The sequence below is a fragment of the Pleurodeles waltl genome, chromosome 9 (assembly GCF_031143425.1).
Source record: "Pleurodeles waltl isolate 20211129_DDA chromosome 9, aPleWal1.hap1.20221129, whole genome shotgun sequence".
In the NCBI taxonomy this organism is placed as follows: Eukaryota; Metazoa; Chordata; class Amphibia; order Caudata; family Salamandridae; genus Pleurodeles; species Pleurodeles waltl.
This window is the reverse complement of record NC_090448.1, coordinates 710,176,515-710,200,697: the sequence shown is the minus strand read 5'-3', so window position 1 is coordinate 710,200,697 and position 24,183 is coordinate 710,176,515. Positions and strand designations below refer to the sequence as shown.

Genomic DNA, 24,183 nt, shown 5'->3' with positions numbered 1-24,183 from the left:
GGATATAGAGTGTGGAGACATCCCAGAAGAGTATGGGTTGAGTGTCAGGGACAGTCAGATACTGTCTCGCCAGTCTCAGGAGGGTGATGTAGAGTGCTTTTTCAAGGCTGAGTCACTGGATGGCTGGGTGAAGGGTACTGTGGTTAATACATGTGAAGGGCAGAGAGATGTAATTGCTGGAGAGCATATGTCTGGTCCTTATTTTCCACAGCTACGTCAACACCAGGTGGAGTGTGAGTTCTCTGACCCCAGGGAGCTTAAAATGGAGGCAGACGTCTGGGTGCATACCAGAGAGTCTGAAGAGGCATTTGAGGGTGCTCCTGAAGGGAGTGGTCTAGATGATTCCCAACCAAGTGAGGTGGGAGAGGATTTTAGTGTCCCAGGTAGGTCCCAGGTCCTAGAGGGTTCCATGAAGGAATGCCAGGAGGGAAGCTGTACCGTAGGGCCACCTGTTGAGGGAGGCCCGCAGTGTCAGAAGAACTTGGGGGGGGGGTGACTGTAGCCAGCATCCCAACAGTTCTGGTGTCTGGCAGTACCACTCCTAGTGAGGGGGTGCAGAAGTCCAGACAGAGGGTTGAGAGGGGGTTGCGGACCCCAGTGGAGGTCCTGGAGAATCAGGGGTCAGCTCTGAGAGCAGAGCCCCCCAGGAATTACCCAGGTGAAATCGTTTCTGGTTTGGGGGAGATCCAGACTCTGCCGGATGGGCAGAGGTCAGGAGACCTGCGCCAACCAGACTCTTGTGTGGCCCTTGGGGACGGTGTGTCCCTTGTGGGGGGTGAGTGTGCCCCCCAGGAAGTCCTGGGGTGCCAGGCAATTGTTCAACCTCAGGGTGGTGACTCTGGGTTGGATGGCCAGGTTCAGAGGTTAAACTCTAACCTGGTGGGGGGTAGGTGTGCCCCCCAGAAAGTCCTGGTGTGCCAGGCAATTTTTCAACCTCAGGGTGGTGACTCTGGGTTGGATGGCCAGGTTCAGAAGTTAAACTATGACCTGGTGGGGGGGTAGGTGTGCCCCCCAGAAAGTCCTGGTTTGCCAGGCAGTGATCCAGTCTGAGGGTACAGACCCTGGGCTGGAAGACCAGGTTCAGGGTGTCCCCCCGGACCTGAAGGGAGGGGCTACTGATAACAGTGCCCCTACCATGTTGTCTTCTGAGGAGGCCACTCCTAGTTGGAGGGTGCTGGACCCCATAAGGGAGGGCAGGGGGAGGGAAGCCTCACCCCGGGCCCTAGTCCAACCTGATGTACAGACCCCAGGTTGGAGGGCCAGTTGCAGGTTAACAGCCCTGCACTGGTGGAAGAATGGTACAGGGCGGCTTCTATAAGCACCCTGACCATGTTGGACTCTGGGGGTACCGCTCCAGGAGGGAGGGTACAGAGCCACAGAGGGGAAGACCAGGTTCAGGCTGTCATCCCTGACCTGGTGGAAGGGAGAGTGGTTAAAGGGTGCCCAGCACCTGGGGTTACCGCCCCCCACTCTCCACAGCCACAGTGGTGGGAGAGCTTTAAGAGGCCTGGCTCTCATCCCTGACAGCTGTCAGTAACCACTGTGGCTTGCTGTCCGGTGGACAGAGTTATCCCTGGGGAGGGGACAAGTGTCACACCCCGGCGGTAGAGTGGGCAACACCACTGTGTTGGGCCTGGTGGTACTATCCTGCTCCTGGGATACGTCTGTGAGCAAAGTAAGGTCAGGTGCTGCACAGATGGTATCCACAGGTAAGGAGAAAGGTTCCCCATGGGTTGGCTTAGTGGGCCCTGAGAGCATGGACAGAGGGATCCAAGTGGCGTCAGGAAGACGAAGAACTGGAGCATGCCCCTGCTCTTGTGGGCCTGGATCCTTGTTCTGTCGCCTCAAACAGGGAAGTACATCAGGATAGTGATTGTTCTCCCCTGGCTTTAGGCTGGTGGGGGGTCATGTTGGACCTGGCTTTTTTGACAGGGTCGTCCCCAAACTTTTTGCCTCCTTCCTCCTATTGTTTCTGACCTGTTGTTGTTGGCTTTTGAACTCTGGGCACTTTACCACTGCTAACCAGTGCTCAAGTGCATATGCTCTCTGTGTAAATTGTACTATTGATTGGTTTATCCATGATTGGCTATTTAATTTACTTGTAAGTCCCTAGTAGAGTCCACTATATGTGCCTAGGGCCTGTAGATTAAATACTACTAGTGGGCCTGCAGCACTGGTTGTGCCACCCACTTCAGTAGCCCCTTAACCTTGTCTCAGGCCTGCCATTGCAAGGCCTGTGTATGCAGTTTCACTGCCACTTCGACTTGGCATTTAAAAGTACTTGCCAAGCCTAGAACTCCCCTTTTTCTACATATAAGTCACCCCTAATGTGTGCCCTAGGTAACCCCTAGAGCAAGGTGCTGTGTGGGTGAAAGGCAGGACATGTACCTGTGTAGTTATATGTCCTAGTAGTGTAAAACTCCTAAATTTGTTTTTACACTACTGTGAGGCCTGCTCCCTTCATAGGCTAACATTGGGGCTGCCCTCATACATTGTTGAAGTGGCAGCTGAGATCTGAAAGGAGCAGGAAGGTCATATTTAGTATGGCCAGAATGGTAATACAAAATCCTGCTGACTGGTGAAGTCGGATTTAATATTACTATTCTAGAAATGCCACTTTTAGAAAGTGAGCATTTCTTTGCACTTAAATCTTTCGATGCCTTTCAATCCACGTCTGGCTAGGTTTAGTTGACAGCTCCTTGTGCATTCACTCAGACACACCCCAAACACAGGGTACTCAGCCTCACTTGCATACATCTGCATTTTGAATGGGTCTTCCTGGGCTGGGAGGGTGGAGGGCCTGCCCTCACTCAAAGGACTGCCACACCCCCTACTGGGACCCTGGCAGACAGGATTGAACTGAAAGGGGACCTGGTGCATTTCTTAGCCACTCTTTGAAGTCACCCCCCACTTCAAAGGCACAATTTAGTATAAAACAGGGCCTCTGCCCTACCTCATCAGACACTTGCTGGAGACGAAACCTGAACCAAAACCTGCATCCTGCCAAGGAGAACTGCCTGGCTGCCTAAAGGACTCACCTGACTGCTTTCTACAGAGGACTTCTGCCTTGCTGTTGCCCTGCTGCCTTGCTGAACTCTTGTCTGGCTGTAAAAGTGCTCTCCAAGGGCTTGGATAGAGCTTGCCTCCCGTTCCCGGAAGTCTCAGGTCCAAAAAGACTTCTCTTTTTCATTTGGACTCTTCGTGGGCCGAAAATTGCGACGCACAGCTTGCTCTGCGGCGAGAAAATCGCTGCACACCGACGCTGATCGACACAACACCTTCGGGGCGACCGGTACTTCGCCGCACGGCCTCGCAAGGACAAGGCCGCCTGACTTCCAGAGGGGAAATTGACGCGATGCCTGCAGTGAGAACGAGAATTCCATGCACAGCCTCCCGGAACGACGCACAGCCGAAAAACAAGCTGAGGAATCTACGCACAGACCCCGGGACATCTGGTAATCCTGCGACCCACAGGAAGAGACTGTCCGCACGCCGGAAAACGACGCACGACTTCCCCGCGTGAAAAATAACGACGCAAGTCCGTGTGTGCAGGGGAGAAATTGACGCACACACCATTTTTCCACATATCTCTTCTTCTGCGGCCCTTTGCGTTGATTTTCCACTTTAAACCAGGTACTTTGTGCTTGAAAGAGACTTTGTTTGCTTTTTAAAGACCTAAGACACTTTATATCACTTTTCAGTGATATCTCTACAATTTCACATTTCATCTTTATTCGTTTTGACCTACAATTATCCTGATAAATATTATATATTTTTCTAAACACTGTGTGGTGTATTTTTGTGGTGCTATATTGTGTTATTGTATGATTTATTGCACAAATACTTTACACATTGCCTTCTAAGTTAAGCCTGACTGCTCGTGCCAAGCTACCAGAGGGTGGGCACAGGATAATTTTGAATTGTGTGTGACTTACCCTGACTACAGTGAGGGTTCTTGCTTGGACAGAGGGTAACCTGACTGCCAACCAAAAAACCCATTTCTAGCAGTGCCTAACTGGCTTAAGACAGGAGTTCAATTATTTATGACTGTATAATTAATTTATGTTGTTCGTATGTGATTTATGGCCTATATCAATAATTGATTACTGCCATGATGATTTTATGACCATTTCATGATTTATGACTTAAAGTTTATAAACTGTGAGTCTTTACCCCCACCTAGGGTCTCTGACTCTTATAGAAATGAGTTTGGGTGGAGGGGAGGGATGGTCAAAGGCCTGATAGGGCTAGACAGCCTATATGGGGCGGGGTATATTGTTCTTTGATCTGCATAATACAAGTTCTTTGCAGCAGGCATATTAACGCTCTGTGCTACCTTAGATAAGCGAAACCTGCCTCTAGACAAAACCCTGATATCTGTGCAGCAGGTACATTAATTACCAGAGTTATCTTAGCACTCATATTGTTGCCTGAAAGCTGTTGAAGATTAAACTAACCCTGCAGTGCTTTTGATACTGCTGCACTGCTACATTACTGTCCCCTAGTAACAAAAGTACCCCCCAACCCCACCCTTCCAACCTCCCTGGGAAACGCCTGATGCCCGGTACGGATAGTCTGGTCTTGGTGACCATTTATGTTGGGGAGATTTGTGAGAGAGCTGTTTTACTAATTTCTTTCTCATTTGTTGGTCTGACTATTAGCAGCTCAGCTATTTCCTTTCTCTATTCTACTGCATTTGTTGTACTTGTAGAAAATGGCAATAAAAATTATTTGATACAAAAAAGTGTTTTACTGCATCTCTGTGGGATGAGTTCAAAAAGATTTTTCAGTTATCTTCCTGTGAGGCTTATTTGATTAAGAACAAAACAAATGTGTAAGAGTTTGCTGTGTAATGTTGTGATGTTGGTATGACTTTAAAGTTAGCTTTGTTAGAAATCAACGCCTCAAAATTTCCCAAATTAACTGTTGAAACAAAGGCATATTGAAAATTAGTAGGAAAATACAGCCTTTTATGCCAAAACTTTTATCTATAACCTATTGTCACAACGGCTGATTTGTGAAAGAAATATACCATTACGAACACTAGAATCCAGGGTGGGGTGACTTGCATGGATGTCACCAGGTTTTCTTTTACCCAGAATCCCCTGCAAACCCCAAGCTTTGACAAACAAATATATTTTCCTCACATTTATGTGATTGAAAGTTGGAATCTGTGGGGAGCCACAGTCTTCTTTCCACTCAGCATTTCCCCAAGTTGCCCAATATAAATAGTACCTCACTTCTCTTGGTTGGCCCAGTGCCTACGATAGGAAAGAGCCCAAAATGCAACATGGATATGTCACATTTTTCCATCAAAACTGGCCCTTTTTTTGCAAAGTGGGCAGCTGTGAATTTTGGGCCCTAGTTCAGCCAGCACCTAAGGCAGCCTAGAAAAACATTTTTTTAAACTTGACAACCAGGGGAGCATAAGGGTACATGACTTGCGTGGCTTTCACTAGGTAATTTTACCCAGAAGCCCTTGCAAAAGTCCAACTTTGGTAAAAAACAAACCTTTCTCTGATGTAAATTCCCAGAATTTGCAGGAATCCACAAAATTCCTACCATCCAGCGTTACTCCACTAGTGCAAATAAAAATGCGATGCTAGATGTGTGGCTTGGATGCTTGGACTAGTGCCTGCAACTGGAACGGATCAAACCAAAGTCAACTAGAGGCCTTACCATGGCATTACTCCCAGGCACACAAGTGGCTCATAGTTTTTATCGACAACAATGCAATAACACTGGGTGGTAGGATTTTTGTGGTTTCCTGCAGATTTCTGAAGTTTCCATCACAGAAATGTAAGGAAAATATGTGATTCAGTGGCATGGTTTGAGGTTTGTAGGGCATTGTGGGTAAGAAAACCTCATGGGATGCACGCAAGGAACACTACAAGGTAATCCCCTTGCTATCTAGTTTAAAAAAAATTCTGTTATTGGTAGGTTTCCATGGTTGGGGCCGAGCACAACCCCAAATCCCATAGCTACCTATATTGCTAGTCTCTACACATAGCCTTTTTGGGTCTTTTCTGTCAAGGTCTCTTGGCCCACCCACACAAGTGAGGTACCTTTGCTAACGGGAGATCTTTGGGGAATGCTAGCTGGTAGAAAATGTGCAGATTCCGGACGTTTGCCTCACAGGCATGTGAGGAAAGTGCGTGATTTTAGTCAAAGTTTGTGGTTTGCGGCGCATTGTGGGTAAGAAAATGTGGGATCCACGTGAAGCACACCACCCTGGACTCCCCCAGGTGTCTAATTTTCAAAACTATCTGGGTCTGGTTGGTTTTCCTAGGAGGTAGCCTACCCATGCCCAAAAAAGTGCAGCCATTCACTATTGCAAGTGGGATGAAATTGGTATTTTGCTACACTCTCCTTGCTCATGTGTATGTGGGACTGAAGGTTTAGGGGTAAAGGTGGGGCAGATTTTGGATGGGCGAGGCCCACCCCATTATTTTATTGAAACAAATATTTCTGCTATACATTGGGCTTTTAGGCCCCAGGGACAAATTGGGGCAAACCTCCTGTATGTCGTGGGGAAGTGCGGAAAAAGACAGGTCTGTCCCATTTGGGTGGGGCCAATTCCAGAGTGCAACATCAACACCACTTTCTTTTTCCCCAAAGGCAAAATCTCTGGTGTCAATTGGACTTTCTGCCCCCTGGGAAAGGCATATTTGGGGCAACCTCCCCGATCGGGATAAGCCTCCCACATGCCCCCAGTGGGGCTGAAAACACTATTGCCCCTTATGAGTCAGAGGTATGGCTTGATGCCACAGTAGCCTGCAACCTCCTTTTGTTTGCTTTGGCTCTGTTTTGCAATGCCTGGAGTTTAGTGGGCTTTGTGCCTCCCCCTGGGGTAGAGGGAAGATTTTGGATGAATACCCCTATCCACCCTGGGAGGGCAGAAAGTCCATTGGGCTGCGGGTGGCAGAGAGCATGGACCCATGCCAAGGGGAAAAAGAAGTACTGCATTCATGCAATCCCTGATGTCTAGTGGTCTTTCTGCCACCTTAGGGGCAGCTTGAGGTAATTGCCCCAAAAGACTGCGTCCTTTTGGGAGGGACTCATTCCCATGCCCATGGTGGGCCTTCCCCACCTCTACGTTATGTTTTTCTCTGGTGTTTATTGGCTTTCTGAGCCCACCCCCAGCAGGGGGCAGATTGGGGGTTATCACTGCCATCCTCCACCCTGGAGGGGTGAAGAAAGACTGTGGAAAGGTTGGTGGGTTGGGGAGCACAAGCCCTTGCCTAAGGGCCGCTCCCCCAATTTCTGGTGTCTAGTGGATGGATCTCTGCTGGGAATCCCTCTCCTTTGCTGATCTCAGGGTAATCACCACCATCCAAACCATGGGGGAGGAGAAAGTCTATCACTACATTTATTTTGGTTCGAGGGCATAGCCATGTCCATGACGGACAACCCATACCCTAGTATATTTTTATATTATACCCTGTTGTCTAGTGTTTTTATTTTGCCACCCTGGTGGGGCAGATTAAGGGTAATCATCCCCAATAACCCCCTGGGGGGGCAGAAAGACTCAGTCTCAGTGCTCACCCCCAACCACCCCTCCCAGGTGGGACGGAAAGACTGCTGAGACCTGTTTGGGATGGGGGCATGGCCAGGCACATGGTGAGCGGCCCTCAGCCCTATATTTTTTGTTTTCCCTGTGTCTAGTTGGCTTTCTGTCCCCGGGGCACAGATTGGGGTTAGTCACCACACCACTCTCCGGGGGGCAGAAATACTAGGTGTGTGTGGTGGAGTTCAAGACCCTGCCTAGGGCAGCACTCCCCCAATTCCCTGGTGTCTAGTGAGTGGATACCTAATTTGGGATCGCTCTGCTGTGGCAATCCCAAAGCAGGGATCCAGTGGGCAGAGATATCATTGGAAGGGGAAGATATGCCCCCCCCCAAGCACTGATCCAGTGAAAGTAAAACAAGCCGTTCTGTTTATTTAATTTTACTTTTGAATGTTGAACATCAGTGTGCCTGGCACTCTGATCGTAATTACAAACAAAAAAAGCCTAGGCTGCTTGGAAATCTCTTCCCCAGCAGCTTGAGCAAAAATTGAAAAGCACGAAAATCTTCAGGTGCAAAGCACCAGAGGGTCCTCTATAGCTCTCCCTAATGTCAGCCAAGGGCTAAGAGATGCACGGAGAAGGGAGAGCCGGTCGCATCAAAGGGGTTAATCAATCTAACATACAATCATCACAGCAAAGATTAAATAGCCCATACCTATTGTTTTTGTGGTTGATTGTTTAAATTACAGCTGTCATTGCTTTCCTGTTACAATCCATGATTGTAGTATTGCATTTCAAAGCCTGAATTACATGTCAAAGCCTCAATGATGCCCATTCACTTTATTTCTTGATACTTTTTCACTTTTTAATTGTCATTTAATAAGCAAAGAGAGATTGTTTAGGTTCTGGAGGATGCAAGACATCTGCCAAAAATTGGCAGCTGCCCAATCTGCCCTATTTGAGCACTCTAAACCTGATGTACAGAATATATTACAATTTTTGGCAGATGTCCCGCATCTGCCAATCTCTAAATTAGACCCCAGGACTCTCCTTTCAGAACCGGTGCCTTAACCAGTAGTCTGCATTTGTACCAACGCTTGTGTAATGTAATTATTACTTTTACAGTGTCCATTTTACTCAGCTTTCTTATTTATCATTGATTTTTTGTTGCAAGAGTAATCCAATTAAACAAGCTTAAATTGTAGTAGCACATGGATGTAGTCTAAATAATCTACCTTTTGTCAATGTTCACTTTATTGATTGATACCTCTTTACTTTAGAGAGTGAACACCGGCATACTAGCAATCTTGAAATTGCTCCCCTTTTCAAGTCCCACTATACCTCCCATTTAGTAGGATTAATGTAATTTATTTATCAAAAGTCATCACCTCCTTAAAGACCTGCATTAAGTTTGATGTTTCTTGTTCATTTCATCTCAGAAAATCACAAATGACAACTTGTGGCCTCAAGTGCATTGTCCTGTCTTGCTTCATACCTTTCATGGTCTATTTATCAAAGCACATGGCATTGATGTAGACCAGGCATGCCAGTTTCCTAGTTTGCTAAGAAAAATGGGTGTGGCTGAGGTCCTTGTCTCCTGCAGTGCCTTTGTTCGATCAATAATGTAACATGTATATTACTCTATTGCCTCAATATCCCACAGCTTGACTGTCACTGATCATTGTTGGGGGACCTCAATCTACCTGCTGTAATAATTGGTTATGGTATAATTTTAGTGTAGAATGACCTAAAAAATCTTATGGTGCTGACTTACCACTTCTACGTAAGCATTGGCAAAGACAGTAGGCCTGGCGTTGGCCACCAGCATTTTAGCAATTATTGTTTTGTCATGGTTTTTGCGGAACGTTATTGTTTGGGAAGCTGCGAAACCCTCATCAATATATACACAAATGTTGGCTATAGTAAAAAATGTTCTTTTGTTCTAAAAAAAGAACACGTTGCCACAGTACCCCCTGTCACTGAATGGAACTACTTTGTTTATTGATGTGCTCCTTGTGGAAGGGCTTCAAGCAGTAACTCATAGTGAAGTCTGTCAATGGCTCAAATGGGCAGACACATTGCCCCTTGAAGCACACTGGAGTGAGTGGAACAAAAGTTTGGATGGTAGAACCACAGAATAACAAATGAAGTCTAGCTGAAAACCCCCATAGATGACTATGTTATACACATAATTTTATTAAAATGAAAAAAGGTTTTGGCTAACATAGACTTAAAAGCCAATTGATCTGGCGGGCTATGATGCTAAGTTATTTGATCAGGCGTGGATTAGGTGTGTGGTTAACTATGATGTCATCATGCTTCAGGAAACCTGGTCAGAGGAGTTGTCTGTGTGGGACGGGTACGACAGATTTGCGATTCCAGCTGTGCAGTCTCTTGGTGGACACTCGAAAGGTGGCCTGGTTACCCTAATTCACCTCTCTAAGATAGTGGGTGCTTTTCAAATGAATTGCAACCACCAAGGTATATTACTGGTATGGGTGATTTTTTCTAATAATTGTAATATTTTGCTGGTAAACTTCTATAACGCTGTGTGGGCTGAGGGGTGCCAAATTGGGGCCTTGTTCTCCGTTCTTCAGGTTCTGAAATATAGAATGGAGGAGGTGGGGCTAGAATTCTGTGCTATTGTCTCTGGAGATGTTAATGCTAAGTTGGAAAGGCTCAGTACTGTGGTTAATCCCTTTATCTGGGGCTGCTAGGATTATTTAGAGGATGGTCTGCAGGACTCCAGGGGCAGGGTTCTTATTAAGGAACTCAGGAAGATGGGCCTTCTGAATTTTTGTGATATATAAGCAGTAGGCACTCATCAACTCCCAACCTATGTGGGAAGAGGATTTGGATCCACTATTGATTATATTTTTGTGTCTCCACTTATGAAAGACCTGGTGTTTGGGGGTGAGGTGCTGGGGAGTGTTTCAGTGATCATAATCCCCTTATAGTGTCCTTTAAACTCCCTGGGGCTCTACGTAAATTAGGACGAGGTAGGCCTGTAGCAGTGGAGATAAAGGACCAGGGTAGGCGGCTTGGGTGGAAGCAAGTGGATCCCCAAAAAGTTGTAGGAAGGGTGGTGGGGGAAAAGTTACATTTATTTATGGATATACTCTTGACAGAGGCCCCTAATCCTAAGGCTGTTATGGATGCAATAACAATAGTAAATGCAGCAGTGAGAGTCTGCCTTCTTTCAATAGGCAGCCACCCCAGTAAACGTAAATGTGGCTGGTATGATAAGGCCTGCTATGATGCAAGGGCAAACCTGAAGATGGTCACTAAGAAACATCCTAGAGATTGGGTCCTCGTAAATGAAGCTAGAATGAAGTACAAAAGGGTCCTGAGGGATAGCAAGCTAAAACAAAAAGATAAAGCTTGGGAAGAGTTACAGCGTGCCACAGCTCTGAAGGATCCTGGTCTGTTCTGGAAGGTGGTGAATAGAGGTTCCTTTGGAACAGTAACTTCTGAGGGCCTTGGCTGTAACATTGCCCCGGAGGCATGGGTAACTCACTTTTGTAGAATTTGTGAGGGTACTCCCCTAAGAAATAACCGGGAGAACGAGTATGATATGGCTCTGAATCTAGCAATTAGGTTTTCGCTCCAGGAGGTTATGGATGCGATACAGAGTAGTGCGAGTAGTAAAGCTCCGGGCCCAGATTCGATCCCTATGGATCTGTATAAAGCTAACCCCCAGTTATGTCCTCAATGCAGCAGTTACTGTGGGCATTCCTGCTTCTTGGAGACTGGCATGTATTGTCCCACTGTTTAAAAAGGGCAACCAAAATGATCCTAAGTCTTATCGCCCTATTTCTTTCCAGGACTCTTCTGCAAAGATTTTGGGACGGATTATTTTAAGGCATCTGGAGGCCTGGATGATAGGAAATGATATTCTAAGCCGGGACCGGTATGGGTTTAGGGAAGGCCTCGGTACGCGAGAACAATGTCTCAACCTATTAATGATGATTGGTAAATATACGCATGCCAGGAAAGGTACCCTCTATCTTGCTTTTATGGACCTTAGCTGTGCCTTTGATAAGGTGAACCGGTCCATTCTATGGGAGAGGTTAAATCAGTTAGGGTTGGATCCTAATATTGTAGAGCTGCTCCGATATCTCCATTCTGGGACGATTGCAAATGTGAGGGTGGGGCCAAATGGGGAATGCTCAGAGGCTTTTAAGCTTTCAAGGGGTGTTCGCCAGGGGTGTGTTCTGGCTCCTACTTTGTTCCTCCTATATACAAATGGACTGTCTGGATTTTTGATGGAACATTGTAGGGATGTCCCAAAGGTGAATGGTATTGATATCCCTGTGCTGACGTACGCTGATGATGCAGTCCTCATGGCCCGCACTATGAATGGTCTCCGGGAAATAGTTAGAGCTTATGCCTCCTTTATGTCAGCTTTGGGGTTAGAGGTCAATTTTAAGAAATCACATTTTATGGTTTGTGGAAGACCCTTAAGCAGGGTGGGGGAGCTAAGGGAGGAGGATCAAATTATCAGCAGGGTCCATGAGGTTCCATACTTAGGAGTCATTTTTGATGAGAAAGGATCTTGGAAACCCTGTATTGCCAGAAGGGGGGTGCTTTTTCATGCAACAGTTGGTGCGAATTTTGACTTTGCTATAAGGGTAGGTAGTAAACCTATCAAGCCTTTGCTTGAAATCTATAGGCGGAAATGCCTCCCTGTCCTGTTGTATGGTGCAGCACTGTGGGGGTATAGGGATACCCGGGTCCTTCCAGTGGAAGAAAATCGGTTCTGTAGAAGGCTTTTGGGAGTTGGACAAAATATCCCTGGTTTTTGCCTTCATCTGGAACTGGATCTTGAGTGTGTGCAGGACACTATCCAGTTGGCTCCCCTTCTGCTATGGATCTCAATCTGGAGTAACGAACATGCCACTCTTAATAGGGATATCTTAAGGGATTGTTTGGCTTGCGACAATGCAAAGAATATTCCCTGGTTGACCCATATAAGGAAGATGGCTCATGATCTGGGGCGGCCTGATTTGTTTGACTACCCTGAGGGCCTGACTAGTTGTGATAAGAAATGGGCTAAGGACGATTTTTTGAGAATCCAGGAGACCAAGAGGGAGGGGGAGACCTTAGGGAAAAAATCGATCAGGGATTTTATCATGTTGAAGATGTGGGTGGGTCCTGGGCGCTATCTCTTAGAGATGAAGGATCTGAGGGAAAGGTCTCTTATAACTCGATTCCGTTTGGGGATCATCAGAAGTAATCTGTGCTTCCCACTAGGTCAGTATGGGGAAAAATCTATTAGACCTTGCCCCTGTGATGGAGTGTCCCAACAGACCCTGTCCCATTTTACATTGTTTTGTGTTTTTTATGCACCGTTTAGAACTCGATTTCTATTACCTCTCCTAAGGCCCAAGGGTTTCGCGCAATATTGTCCTGCTTTTATGTGGTTGCAAATGGCCTCTGATGTATTGGTGTGGAAGGGCCTAGGATCATTCCTGAAGGGAGCTATTACTTGGCATAACAATGTAGAGTTTTTGCAATGATTTGACTGTTTTCTATGAATGAGGTTTTATATGTTTATATTTTTGATGGATGTTTTTACATTATATGGTTTTACTGTTATATTAATAATTGTATTGATGTTTATTTGTTGTAATGGATGAATTTTTTTCATACCGAATAAAAGTCTTCTTCAGTTGATCTGGCATTGCCTGCAGTCTCTTTCCTCTGGGAAAAAAGAAAGAAAGAAAGAAAGAAAGAAAGAAAGAAAAAAGGAAAAAGAAAGAAAGAAAGAAAAAAAGGAAGAAGGAAAGACAAAGAATGACAGACAGACAGGGTTGCAAAGATAGAGCCCCCTCATGAGCTTATATTGAGAGTTCATGTGAGTTCCTGGTATGGTGTGAAAAAACTGCAGTCAGGCTATTTCAAAAGGAATTTACAACCTTATTGGCAGGAGCATGTTGGATTCTCAGGCGTGTATGAAAAGCTGCAGCCTATGTAAAGAATACACATGAAAGCAAACTGGTTGATTAGTCGGACTGGCGGGAAAACCTCCTGAGTCCCTTTTTATTACTGTTGGTTACGTCACCAAATAAACCATTGTTGCATGACACTGTAGGGAAATTGAAGTCATCTCCCTTCCAGTGTGGACGTCATGGGTGGTCTGCCTCTGTGCCAACACTGCACCTAGCCCTGTGGGACTAGCATCCACTGACAGTTCTGACTCCTTCCTGTGGTCAAAGTAAACTAGAGTGGTGTGTTCAGATAGTGCTGATTTAGTGGCCTGGAAAGCGGCTTCCTGTTCATGTCCCCATTCCCACACCACATTGGCCTTGATGAGGTCTCTGAGGGGAGCTGTCAGTGCTGTCAGTGACTTGATGAATTGTCCGCAGTAATTCAGCATGCCTAGATAGCTGCGGACACCAGACCCATGTTGATGGGAGCCATGGCAGATTGGATGTCCTTTACCTTGGCCGGGTCTGGCAACACTCCCTCTCCAGAGAACCGATACCCAAAGAAAGCCACCTCTGTTTGTAGGAAGGAACATTTGTCTCTATGAAGCGTTAAACCATTCTGTTGAAGCCTCTGGAATGTGGCTCAGAGGTGAACAACATGTGACTCCACGCTGGGAGCATGCACAAGTATGTCACCGCTGAAATTGATTACTCCTGGTAGTCCAGCAAGCACCCTATGGATGGTGTCCTGGAAGACCTCCGTGGCACTGGAGATTCCAAAACTCAGGGGTTCATAGCGCCTGAGTCCCACATGAGTGGAGAAAGTAGTTATTTCTCTAGAATCGGGATGTAATAATAGCTGATGGTATCCTGCCCGCAGATCCATTTTCGAGAACCATCTTGACCTTGCCACCTCTGCAACAATGTTACGCTTAATGGCAACATTAGGCAAGCGCATATCCACACATATTCTCACCTCCCCAGGTTGCTTGGGTTTCCTGGCAATCACGATGGGCGACACCCATGGAGTGGGACCATCGACCTTCTCTATGACATCAGCTTGCACCAACTTCCTGAGCTCTTCCTCCACTTTGGGCCTCAAATGGAAAGCAACCCTGAGATGCTTTAAAGCCACTGGTTGTATGGACTTGTCAATGTGTAATCGTAAAACATACAATCCTTCAGGCAGCCTATACCTTCAAATAGTGGTTTGAATTCAGCTACCAGGCTCTCCACAGTCTCCAGGTGAACCTCAGTCAGGTGAACACTGAATGCGAATGAGATGAGATTTAGCGGCTCTGCTGTCCGGCAGCTTAGTAGCATATCTGATCCAGTGAGGGTGACAAATACCTTAGTTTGTATTGCATGTCCCTCATGAGATAGTGTTGTGGTAAACACACCTGCCAATGGCAATGGCCGTGATGACCCAAACGCATATACCTGAGTCATTGTAGGTCGTAGCTTGGGCTGAATAGGAAGACTTTTTAAAATCGAATGTGCCATCACATTGATGGAAGCGCCAGTGTCAATCAGTGCATCACCTTTATGGCCGGCCAGGAGAACTGGGCATCTTGGTACTCGTTTCCCAGGATGTCCACTGGGCTGTAATGCATGTATCACATGGACTGTTCCTTCACCTTCCTCATCATCGTCCAGATCCTCATCTTCTCCCATCAACACGGGAGGTTGGACAGCGTTGACAGCTTTGGGCGTCTGTGACCTTGAACGGGGCGTTGACCTGCATATCTTGGTGAAATGATTTAATTTATTACAACTTGTGCATTTCTTGCCTTGCGCAGGACACACCCCTTGATGAGGGAACGGACCTCCACAGGAGTAAGAGGATTGCGATGACATGGTGGCCTTTTGCCTGGACTTCTTTTTATCCGCTGCCACTGCGGTAACGGCGTTCACTGGCTCCACTTTGACCTGGGTTTGCAGTGCCGCTTCCAGAGGGGCTGCATGTACCTTGGACAGCTCCTTGGACCTTCCCAGCATTAGGATATTCACCATCGACATACCCAGTTTCTGTAATATGTGTTCTCTCAGCTTCACAAACGCGCATCCCTGTATGAACTGCGCACGGACTTCATCTTCGACGTCCACTAAGGTGCAGGTCCTTCAGTCTTGCATAGAAGGTATCAACTGATTCGTGCGGAAGTTGCCTGGCTTGTCTGAGAAGAAAACTTTCGTAATAGGGATTCGCTCGGGGCTCAAAATGAGCTGTGAGCACCCATTTTAGTGACTGGTAGGTGAACAGTGGACCCTCTTCGGCCACTGATTGTCCCAGTTTATGAATAGCTGCACCTCCCAAGTGTAGAAGCATGGGACGGCGTCTGTTATTGTCTAAAGCTGTTGCTGCAAAGTAGGCCTCTAGCCTGTCCACCCACTCCTTCCAACGAGTTGCTTGGGCTGAGGGAGGACCTTCTACATCAAAAGGCTCTACAGCCGGTACGGAAGCCTTGGTTGCACCTCACGCATGCGACGTTGGACCACCCCACTGCTCATCCTGTGCACTTCGACTGAAGAAGAATTGCCAGAAACTCACACACAAGTCACTGTGAATTGTTTGAGTAGTATCCTACCACTCTGCGCAGGAGTCACTTGTCCTGTGGCATTCCAGGGGACACAGCCAGTTGTGGGTGGATCACACGGCGAAGAACACCTCCAGCAGAGGAAGAAAAATTCAGGCAGACAAAACAGCAAATAGAGAAAAATGAGCGGAGGCTCCAAGTCTCTGGAGAAAGACTCTTGATGCCTTTCTTATTGTTGTCACTCCAGCGCGTGCACCAACGAAGTTTTGGGCCTCCCGCACCCCACCTGATTGCCGCTCACCTCCTCCAGGCGCCGGTCGAAAAGCTTTCCAAACGATCAGCTGGTTGCTCCAGCAACCGCCAGGATGCTCACCTCACAACGGGATCGTGGCATGCCTCATTAATCCGGCGCACGGTGTTGAAGGCAGGCGCACGCCAGGGCGCGTCCGATCACAGCCGTAAGAATTTTTAGATATGACCAAGCTATAGAATTGAAGGCCTTAGGGGCATCCAATAGCACCGCTACTGCATGTAGTGCTGGATCTAAGTGGTGCAGTAAGGTAAAAATGGTCCGTAAACTATGCGTAGCTCTGCAAAATGGTATAAACCCAGCAGACGAGATGAGTAGCAACTCTCTCGGGATTTGCCAAGCTTGAGCAGTGTGATCTCAAGAGCCTTACTCATTTAGGGAGGGAGTCTCCCCTCTGTATGTGCCTTTGTCAGCATATCAAGTAGATGCGGAGCAAGGAGATCTGCATATTCCTCAAGATATTTCCCTGGTATAACATCCACGCCAGGAGCCTTTCTATTAGAAAGGTTTTGAATGTCATCTTTAACCCCTTCTATGGTAAACGGCTGGCTTAAACAGTCCCTCTGTACTGCCGATAGCCACGCCAGTGAGATATCAGACAAACATTGAGCGATATCAAATTTTTACGCCATTTCCCTCCGCCCATACACTACAGAATAGAAGGAGATAAATTGTTGAAGTATAGAATCAGTGTCACAGCATAATTCTCCTTTCAAATCTACTATACGCACTACATGGGCGCGGCTCAAGGAGACCTGAGTTTATTGGCCAAGTATCGAGCAGGCTGTCACCCCTCTGCAAATCCTCGAGCTACATGGTGCTTGTTTAAGTGCCTTTTCCCCTGCTCCACAGTCTCATTGTACTCAGTCACCTTTTCTCTAATTCACGCTAATATTGTTGCAGAAGGAGCAGCAGCATAGGGCCTCATCCCTCGTACTGTGGCCTTGAAGGCCTCCCACAGAACTCTGGTGCTCGTGACTGATCCCTTATTTAAAAGGAAGAATTCTAATATAGCCTCCTGCACAGTACTCCCAAACCCTTGACCCATCAAGGCAGAATGCTAGAGTCACCAATTACATGGCTGTGCGACATGTGTGGGGGTATGCACAGTCATAATCACCGGAGCGTGGTCCGAGAGAGTCTGCAGTAAATGTCTGATATCTGCCACACATTCCTGCACTTCATCAATAACCAACCAGTTATCCAAATGTAACCACGAACAGCGGACCGACGAGTATAAGGTGCGCTCCCGCCGTACCCCATGCCTCACCCACCACACATGAGAAACTCCATATTTAAGCATGATACCTGGCATCACTCTTGCGGCATGCCTATCTCATCCTTCTCCGGTGGTCAATCTGTCCAACTCCGGGTCTAGGCCGATATTGAGATATTGGGATCCCCACCCTGGAACAGAGTAGCTGTGGCAACGCAGCCAGGCGGCTCCTTACATGTAAGAAGAAATCAGGGTCATCTTTATTAGGGCCACAGGAGTTTAGCAATGTTACCTTTGTGCTACTAAGTTTCCCATGTGCTATAGCATATCGTCCCTGCTCATCAGTCTCAGTCTTTGTCACTTCAAATTGTATTCCTTTTTTTACTAGAATCATGACCCCTCCCTGGCATACATAGACCCATCTTACCCACCTCGCCCCTAATGTGTCCGCTGCGTGCTTAGATAGATGAGTTTACTGCAAATATGCAATATGTACCTCCTGATGCTCAAGGTTTGCTAAGCCCTGTCTAATCTTTTTAGGGCAATTCAACGCCTGGGCATTCTAAGTCATAAATTGTAGAGGGGTTGCTTTGGGCTGTGTGTCAAGGCTCATGTCAATCGGGCCTCTTCATGCTCATATTTAGTGGCATACTATTCTTCCCAGGCGACCTCATGCACATTACAAACTTCTGGGAAAAACAATTCCCCAAGCTAATCCCTCCCCCCACTTTAACCTACCCGTCATGCTAAAGGCGTATGCCCAACTCTCTGAAGGCAAACAGAACATGATTAACAACACCTCATACAATCCCCCTGCAGATGTCTCTAAGTTCCTTGGGACTCTCCCGCTAGGGGGACAGCCAGAAAGGGAACCGACCCGTTAAACGGGATGCCACAGCTTTTTAATCCTGCAGTTCACCCCGGGGACTAACTGACATACAACAACAACATTAACATTACAGGCAAATCAGTTAGAGGGAGCATCCATCACTTCCGCAGTCAGTTGTTCGACCATTTAGCTGTGCATCCCATACTCTCTTAGCTCATCAAGGATCCTCAATCCAGCGAGGCCCCATGTCCCAGCCCTAGTTTCTTGATATGTTCCATTGCAGCCTGAGTTGTCGTGAACACCAGGCAGATCAACCCTTAGCCTAGGCGGATATAACATTGCATATTTCAGACCCGCCTGCTGCAATTTCTTTTTTACTGTGGTGAACTCACGCCACGCCATTTGAACTGCCAACGTAAAATCCGGAAAGAATTCCAGGTCCATGCCCTGATATTGTGTCTCCTTCTTCTCCAGCGCAAGGCATAGCACCGCATCTCGATCACAATAGTTGAGCAGGCAGGCGATGACTGGTCGCTCCAGTGCCCCAGGGGGTCCTCACCCCTAATGATGGGTAGGCACCTTCTGCTACCAATAGGCTAGATAAGTGTTCAGCACCAAAGATGTCTCGGAGTAATTGCTCGTTATACCACTCCTTCTTGCCAGTGTTAGTGATTTCCGGTATGCCGAAAATTCTTATATTCTTTCTGTGTGACCTTGCTTCAAAGTCTTTTTTCTAGGCTTAAATGAGAGTGAGGACCTTTTCCAAATTCAAACAGGTATCCTTTGTAGTTTGGAGCGTATCTTCTGTTGTCGAGATACGTTGCTCAGTTTCTGATAGGCGTGTGCTATGTCACTCTAATATAGTCGCCATGTGGTCCATGCGGAGGTTCAGGGAATCTATTTTATTATCAATAGACTGTAGACCTTGCTGTATCACAATGAGCGTGGTCCAGGGTGCCACTTGCTGCTGCCAACATAGAACTTTCAGTCTCTGGGGACACCTCACGAGACAGCTGAGTGGTCTTCTTAGCCTCAAACCTCATGCGTGCCTGCTGCTTATCTGTTTCCCCCATATTGGCCCTCTATGTAGCAGGTTGTAGCCAAGGCACCTTTCTGCCTCCCAAAAAGTATGTGCAATAATTGGGACCAAGTGTCGCTGCAGTGGGCAGGTCAGCCTCTAAATGGATGCACAATGCTACCTCTACCTGCGTGCCTCCACTGCCACCTCTCAGCAGCGCTGTACTCACTGTTCACAATCTCTGGAACCGTCTTGTGCACAGCATGACAGTTCAGATTTCCCCACATGGCTCCGATCTAGCTACTTCTCCGTTCTTCTCTATGTCCAAGCATTTATTGATGTAGGAAGGGCCGAGATGTGCCTGATATAAGCACTCGTAGCACTCACGCCTGGTGGCTGCGATGATGCTCCAGGTGGTCAGCTAGGCATTGCCACATGAGCACAGCATGGAGAATCCACCGGGGGGGGAGAGTGTCCGCACAAGGCCCGCACTCTCCCAGCCCCTGGGCCGCAAAGTGTTCAGTCCTCCTCCATAGAGGCTGCTGTTTTAGGATTAATGCGGGCCCTCCAGGCCCCCAGTGCTGTCACTCCTCTGCACCGCAGCGGGCCACCCAATGCTCACCAGGGCCCGCCAGTCACACAGTGCCCAGCTCACCTCTTCCCCTGCCAAGGCCCGCCAGGTAAGCCCCGAGGACCAAGCAGGCCGCGTCACTCCACCGTACTCCTGTGTCCCTCTCTCGCCGCAGGGTCAGCCCCAGTCACTGCGATCACCTCACCTCTGCCTCACCTGGGGTCCCCCAGCCAAGCCCTGGGGGGCCAAGCAGGCCACTCTGCTTTGCTGCACTCCGGAGCTCCTCACACGCCACGGGTTCCCGCTTTAGGCTCCTCACCCACCCGCCGACCACACAGCGCCTAGTTCCAATCGCTACATCCCCCTTGTCTCCCCTTCCGTCGAGGTCCAGCAGCCAGGCCCTGGGAATCTACCTAGGCCGTTTTTGTTCCACTTCTCTCCGGATCACAACACACAGAGCTGAACCCTTTCGGCAACCGCAACCTCACATGGGTCTGCACCTTTATTTTTGGAGCAACAATCTGTGCGTGTCAGTTGCGCTGACTGCCCTCGTGCAGAGCCACCATTACACCTCTGCCATACAGGCCTGTTCCAGTTTTATTCAGTGCATCTGCAATTTCACATCCAAACTTTTTTCTTTTTTTATTCCTGGCTGTGCCTTGTTTCTCATTCCACCTCTCAGTTCATTTGAAGCGGATGGGGTCCCCGGGGCAAGCATACTGATTGGATTGTCAGCTGCGGCAGCAGAGCCCTACTAAGGTGCAGCCATCTTGTTTCGGGCTATCTGGCGCCACCCAGAGAGCTACCTTGTGTGCGAATGTGCTCCTTGTGAATGGAAAAACTTCAGTCACTCAAAGAGGTTAGCCAGTGGCTGAAGAAGGCTGACCCATTGTCCCATGCTTTATACTGTAGTGGGCAGAAGCAAAATGTGAATGGCATAAGAACATACCAATGGGTGATGAGAGGTGGCTTAAAAGCCCCTTTGTGTAAGTCAGAAAGTCTTGAATAATGCCAGACTTACAAACAGCTAACACAAAAGCAAGTAGAACATGCAGTAGTCTAGATGCCTAAAAACCCATTGTCATGCCCCACAACATATTCCCCGAATCCGAGGGACAGCAGTAGAAGACTGAAAAGGTGCACTGTAAAATGCATTTTTCATTCCTGTCATGTGGGAATGTAACCATGATTTTCTGTGCAATTTGTGAACTTTTGGGGCAGTATGGTCATGTCGATGGAATCCTGTCAAATATGCACACTCTGCAGTTAGTGCATGAATTAGATTTGAGGGGCAGGATTATTGTTATTAGCATAGTATAACAGGAGAACTCCATGGCTATCACAGCCACCACTTTTTCTGGCTATGGAAATACCCTCTAAAAGCGAAATGTAGGAGGGAACTGATTATATTGTGATAGCGACCTGGGCTTACAGGGAGAGTTCCCAATCTATGTTATGTTATGGTATACAGATTTTTAGAGCGTGCTATGACCTGGAAGGGTATTCTGGTAATGAATAGGTGTCAGGCTAGCTAAACCTAGGGCCTGATTTAGAAGTCAGCGGAGGGGAATCCTCTGCCACAAACGTGATGGATATCACATCCGGGGTATTACGATCCCATTTTATCCTATGGGAATAGTAATACGGCAGACAGGATATCCGTCATCTTTGTGATGGAGTATTCCCTCTGCTGACTTCTAATTCAGGCCCGTGGTGTCTAGTCAGAGTACCTGATAAGGCAGGTGTTCAGCTTTTTGTGGAATTCATTGAGTGAGTAGGAAGTGACTCCTATATATAGCCACACGTCATTCAATGCTTTAGGATCAATGTAGGAGAAGGCTTAAAGGCTTTCCCTACGCACGGATTGTGTGCAATTAGGAGTACAGACAAGCAGCAGTGTTTGGAAGGTTTGAGAAAACTGACCATCCAACCCGAGGTGCTTGGCGTAAATAGTGATTGTCAGTCCTAGCTCTGTTAGCCAACAGGTGGGGTCCCATAGTAAAGTGCTCTTCCCGAAGATCACAATTGTTGTCTTGTTGGTGTTCAGCTTAAGACAGTTGATCTTTATCCACCAGGCAATTTAAGTCTTGCAGGCATTGAACTTGATCTGGGTGAAGGGAATGAGTTGTGCGTCTTTGGTGTAGAAGAGAACATTGATATTGTGAGAGTGGATTATTCTGGATAGAGGTATCATGTATGCGTTAAAGAGGGTAAGACTCAGGAAGGATCCTTGTGGAACACGACAGATGAAGTAGCAGATGTCCAAGGTATGGTGAAAGGTAACTGATTGGGTACTTCTATTCAGGACCAGATCCATTGGAGTGCTTGTCCTTGGAATCCAATATCGTGTAGATTTTCGATGATGATGGGGTGGGAGACTGTGCCAAACGTTGCACAGAGGTCCTGGAGGATGAAAGCCGCTGTGTCTCCATCATCTAGAGTCATGTGGATGTCATTCATGCAATGCGAGCAGCTTCTATCCACAATTGTTAAATGTTTTACCACCAAAACAATGGTAGGGCACAGCTCCCTGTCAGAATGTCAATGTTTGAGGATTCGGATTGGTGGCTATTAATCATGAGAAGTCTGATTGGTGGGTATTGATCATCTATTTGTCAGCTTTCATACACGCCGAAAGCTGGTAGCTTGGTTCTCATCATATTGTCATTATTGATGAATAGATGTTATCATTAGCTGCCATTGTGTGTCCTTTTTATTCCTTTAGCTTTAACTTTGTTTCTTCAATGCTAGTTCATGAACACTAAATCAAAATCAAGTGCGAATCTGAAACAGGCATTGTCAGCCTTGATAAATCTGAAATGTGAAACACTCAGTATAAGAGATATACATTTTAGTTTTAGGAATAGCGGTGGACAAACACCATGAGAGCTTCAAATTTATATAAATGTAAGGTAGGGAAAACATTAATATTCACTGAGTAATAGGAGTTTACAAAAGAATAAGTAACTCTCAGGACAGTGGCAATTAACCACCAAAGGAACACAGTTGCTTAGGTTGCCCAATTCAGTAGGTATCTTTTGTACTTCTGTTGAGAAGAACCTAACTCTAGAAAGTTGCCCTACCTTGATACGGTTCTAACATGCAAAAAATACCAGTACTTGCCGGTCACTGAAAGAAGTAATACCTATGTGGTGCAAGAGGCTCTAAGTAACAAATTCATCCCCATACTAGTTTGGAAGTTAGCAAAAAGATAGAACAGTGCCTTAAGGATCAGACGTATGATCTGCTAGATATTCCAAAGTCCAAACAACATTTTTACCAGCAAAAATGTATGTACTGTAAAAGCAGAGATCCGCCTGCTTCTGATCTTTTGATCCTGACTGAATTGAGGTTAGATTTTTGAATTTTCATTGCTGTTTGTGTCGCTCAATCAATGTTTCGCATCTTACAATTTTCCAAGATAGATTAATGGAAAAAAGCAGCGGTTGAGTCTCATTGTTAATATTCCACTTTCACTTTTCTTCAGCTTCTTTGACAATGCTCTTTGCTGGAGGCTGTGCCGGGACTATCAGCTGGGCTTGCGCAAACCCCATGGACATCGTTAAGGCTCGGCTGCAAATGGATGGTGTTAAGGGAGTCCGGTACCAAGGCATCCTCGACTGCATAATCACAAGCGCCAGGCAAGAAGGGGGCAATGTCTTTTTGAGAGGAATCACCCTGAACAGTCTGCGGGCCTTTCCTGTCAATGCTGTGACCTTCTTCTGTTATGAAATGTTAATGAAGGTCATGTGCTGACTCATCAAGATAGTAGATTCCTGGAAAGGTGCAAAACAATCAGTGTAAATATGACATTTCAACAAGCGAAAGACTATATTGGGTAAACCCTTTGCTACGACTCATTGTATTTTAGAACTTTCAAAACAAGACGCAAGAACCAAATGAAGGAGACAAGAAGATCAATTTTAAAATGGGATTCTCTTTTGTGTAGTTTGTTTGTAATTCAGTTTCATTCATGTTGCCGGCCTCTCCTCGTCCTCTGGAGATGTTCTTTCAAACTTATCTCTGCCACCAAGAAAGTCTTATTGGAGCAACAAACATATTAAGTTCAAACCATGTGTTTTCAGCTGTGCTTAGAAGAGCTGTTGCTTTTGAGCAGTGTGCACCAGAGATTTAGGGGGTCATTATAAACTTGGCGGTCAAGCCCACCATGCCGGCGGTGGTGGAAGTTTCCACCACCGGCATGGCGGTTTTGACCGCCACATAATGAACACAGTGGAGACCGCCACAGGCAGCCCTCCACCACCACT

The 24,183-nt window shown here is 46.9% G+C and overlaps 1 protein-coding gene across 1 annotated transcript in view; it reads left to right on the top strand.

Annotated features, from left to right (window-relative positions):
• SLC25A45 (solute carrier family 25 member 45) overlaps nt 1-23,671 on the top strand; it is a 272,034-nt gene extending 248,363 nt beyond the window's left edge. The window contains exon 5 of the mRNA XM_069207628.1: nt 23,403-23,671. Within this exon, the coding sequence (XP_069063729.1) occupies nt 23,403-23,671 (269 nt within the window). The remainder of the gene's footprint in view (nt 1-23,402) is intronic.
• Nucleotides 23,672-24,183: the final 512 nt, after the last annotated feature.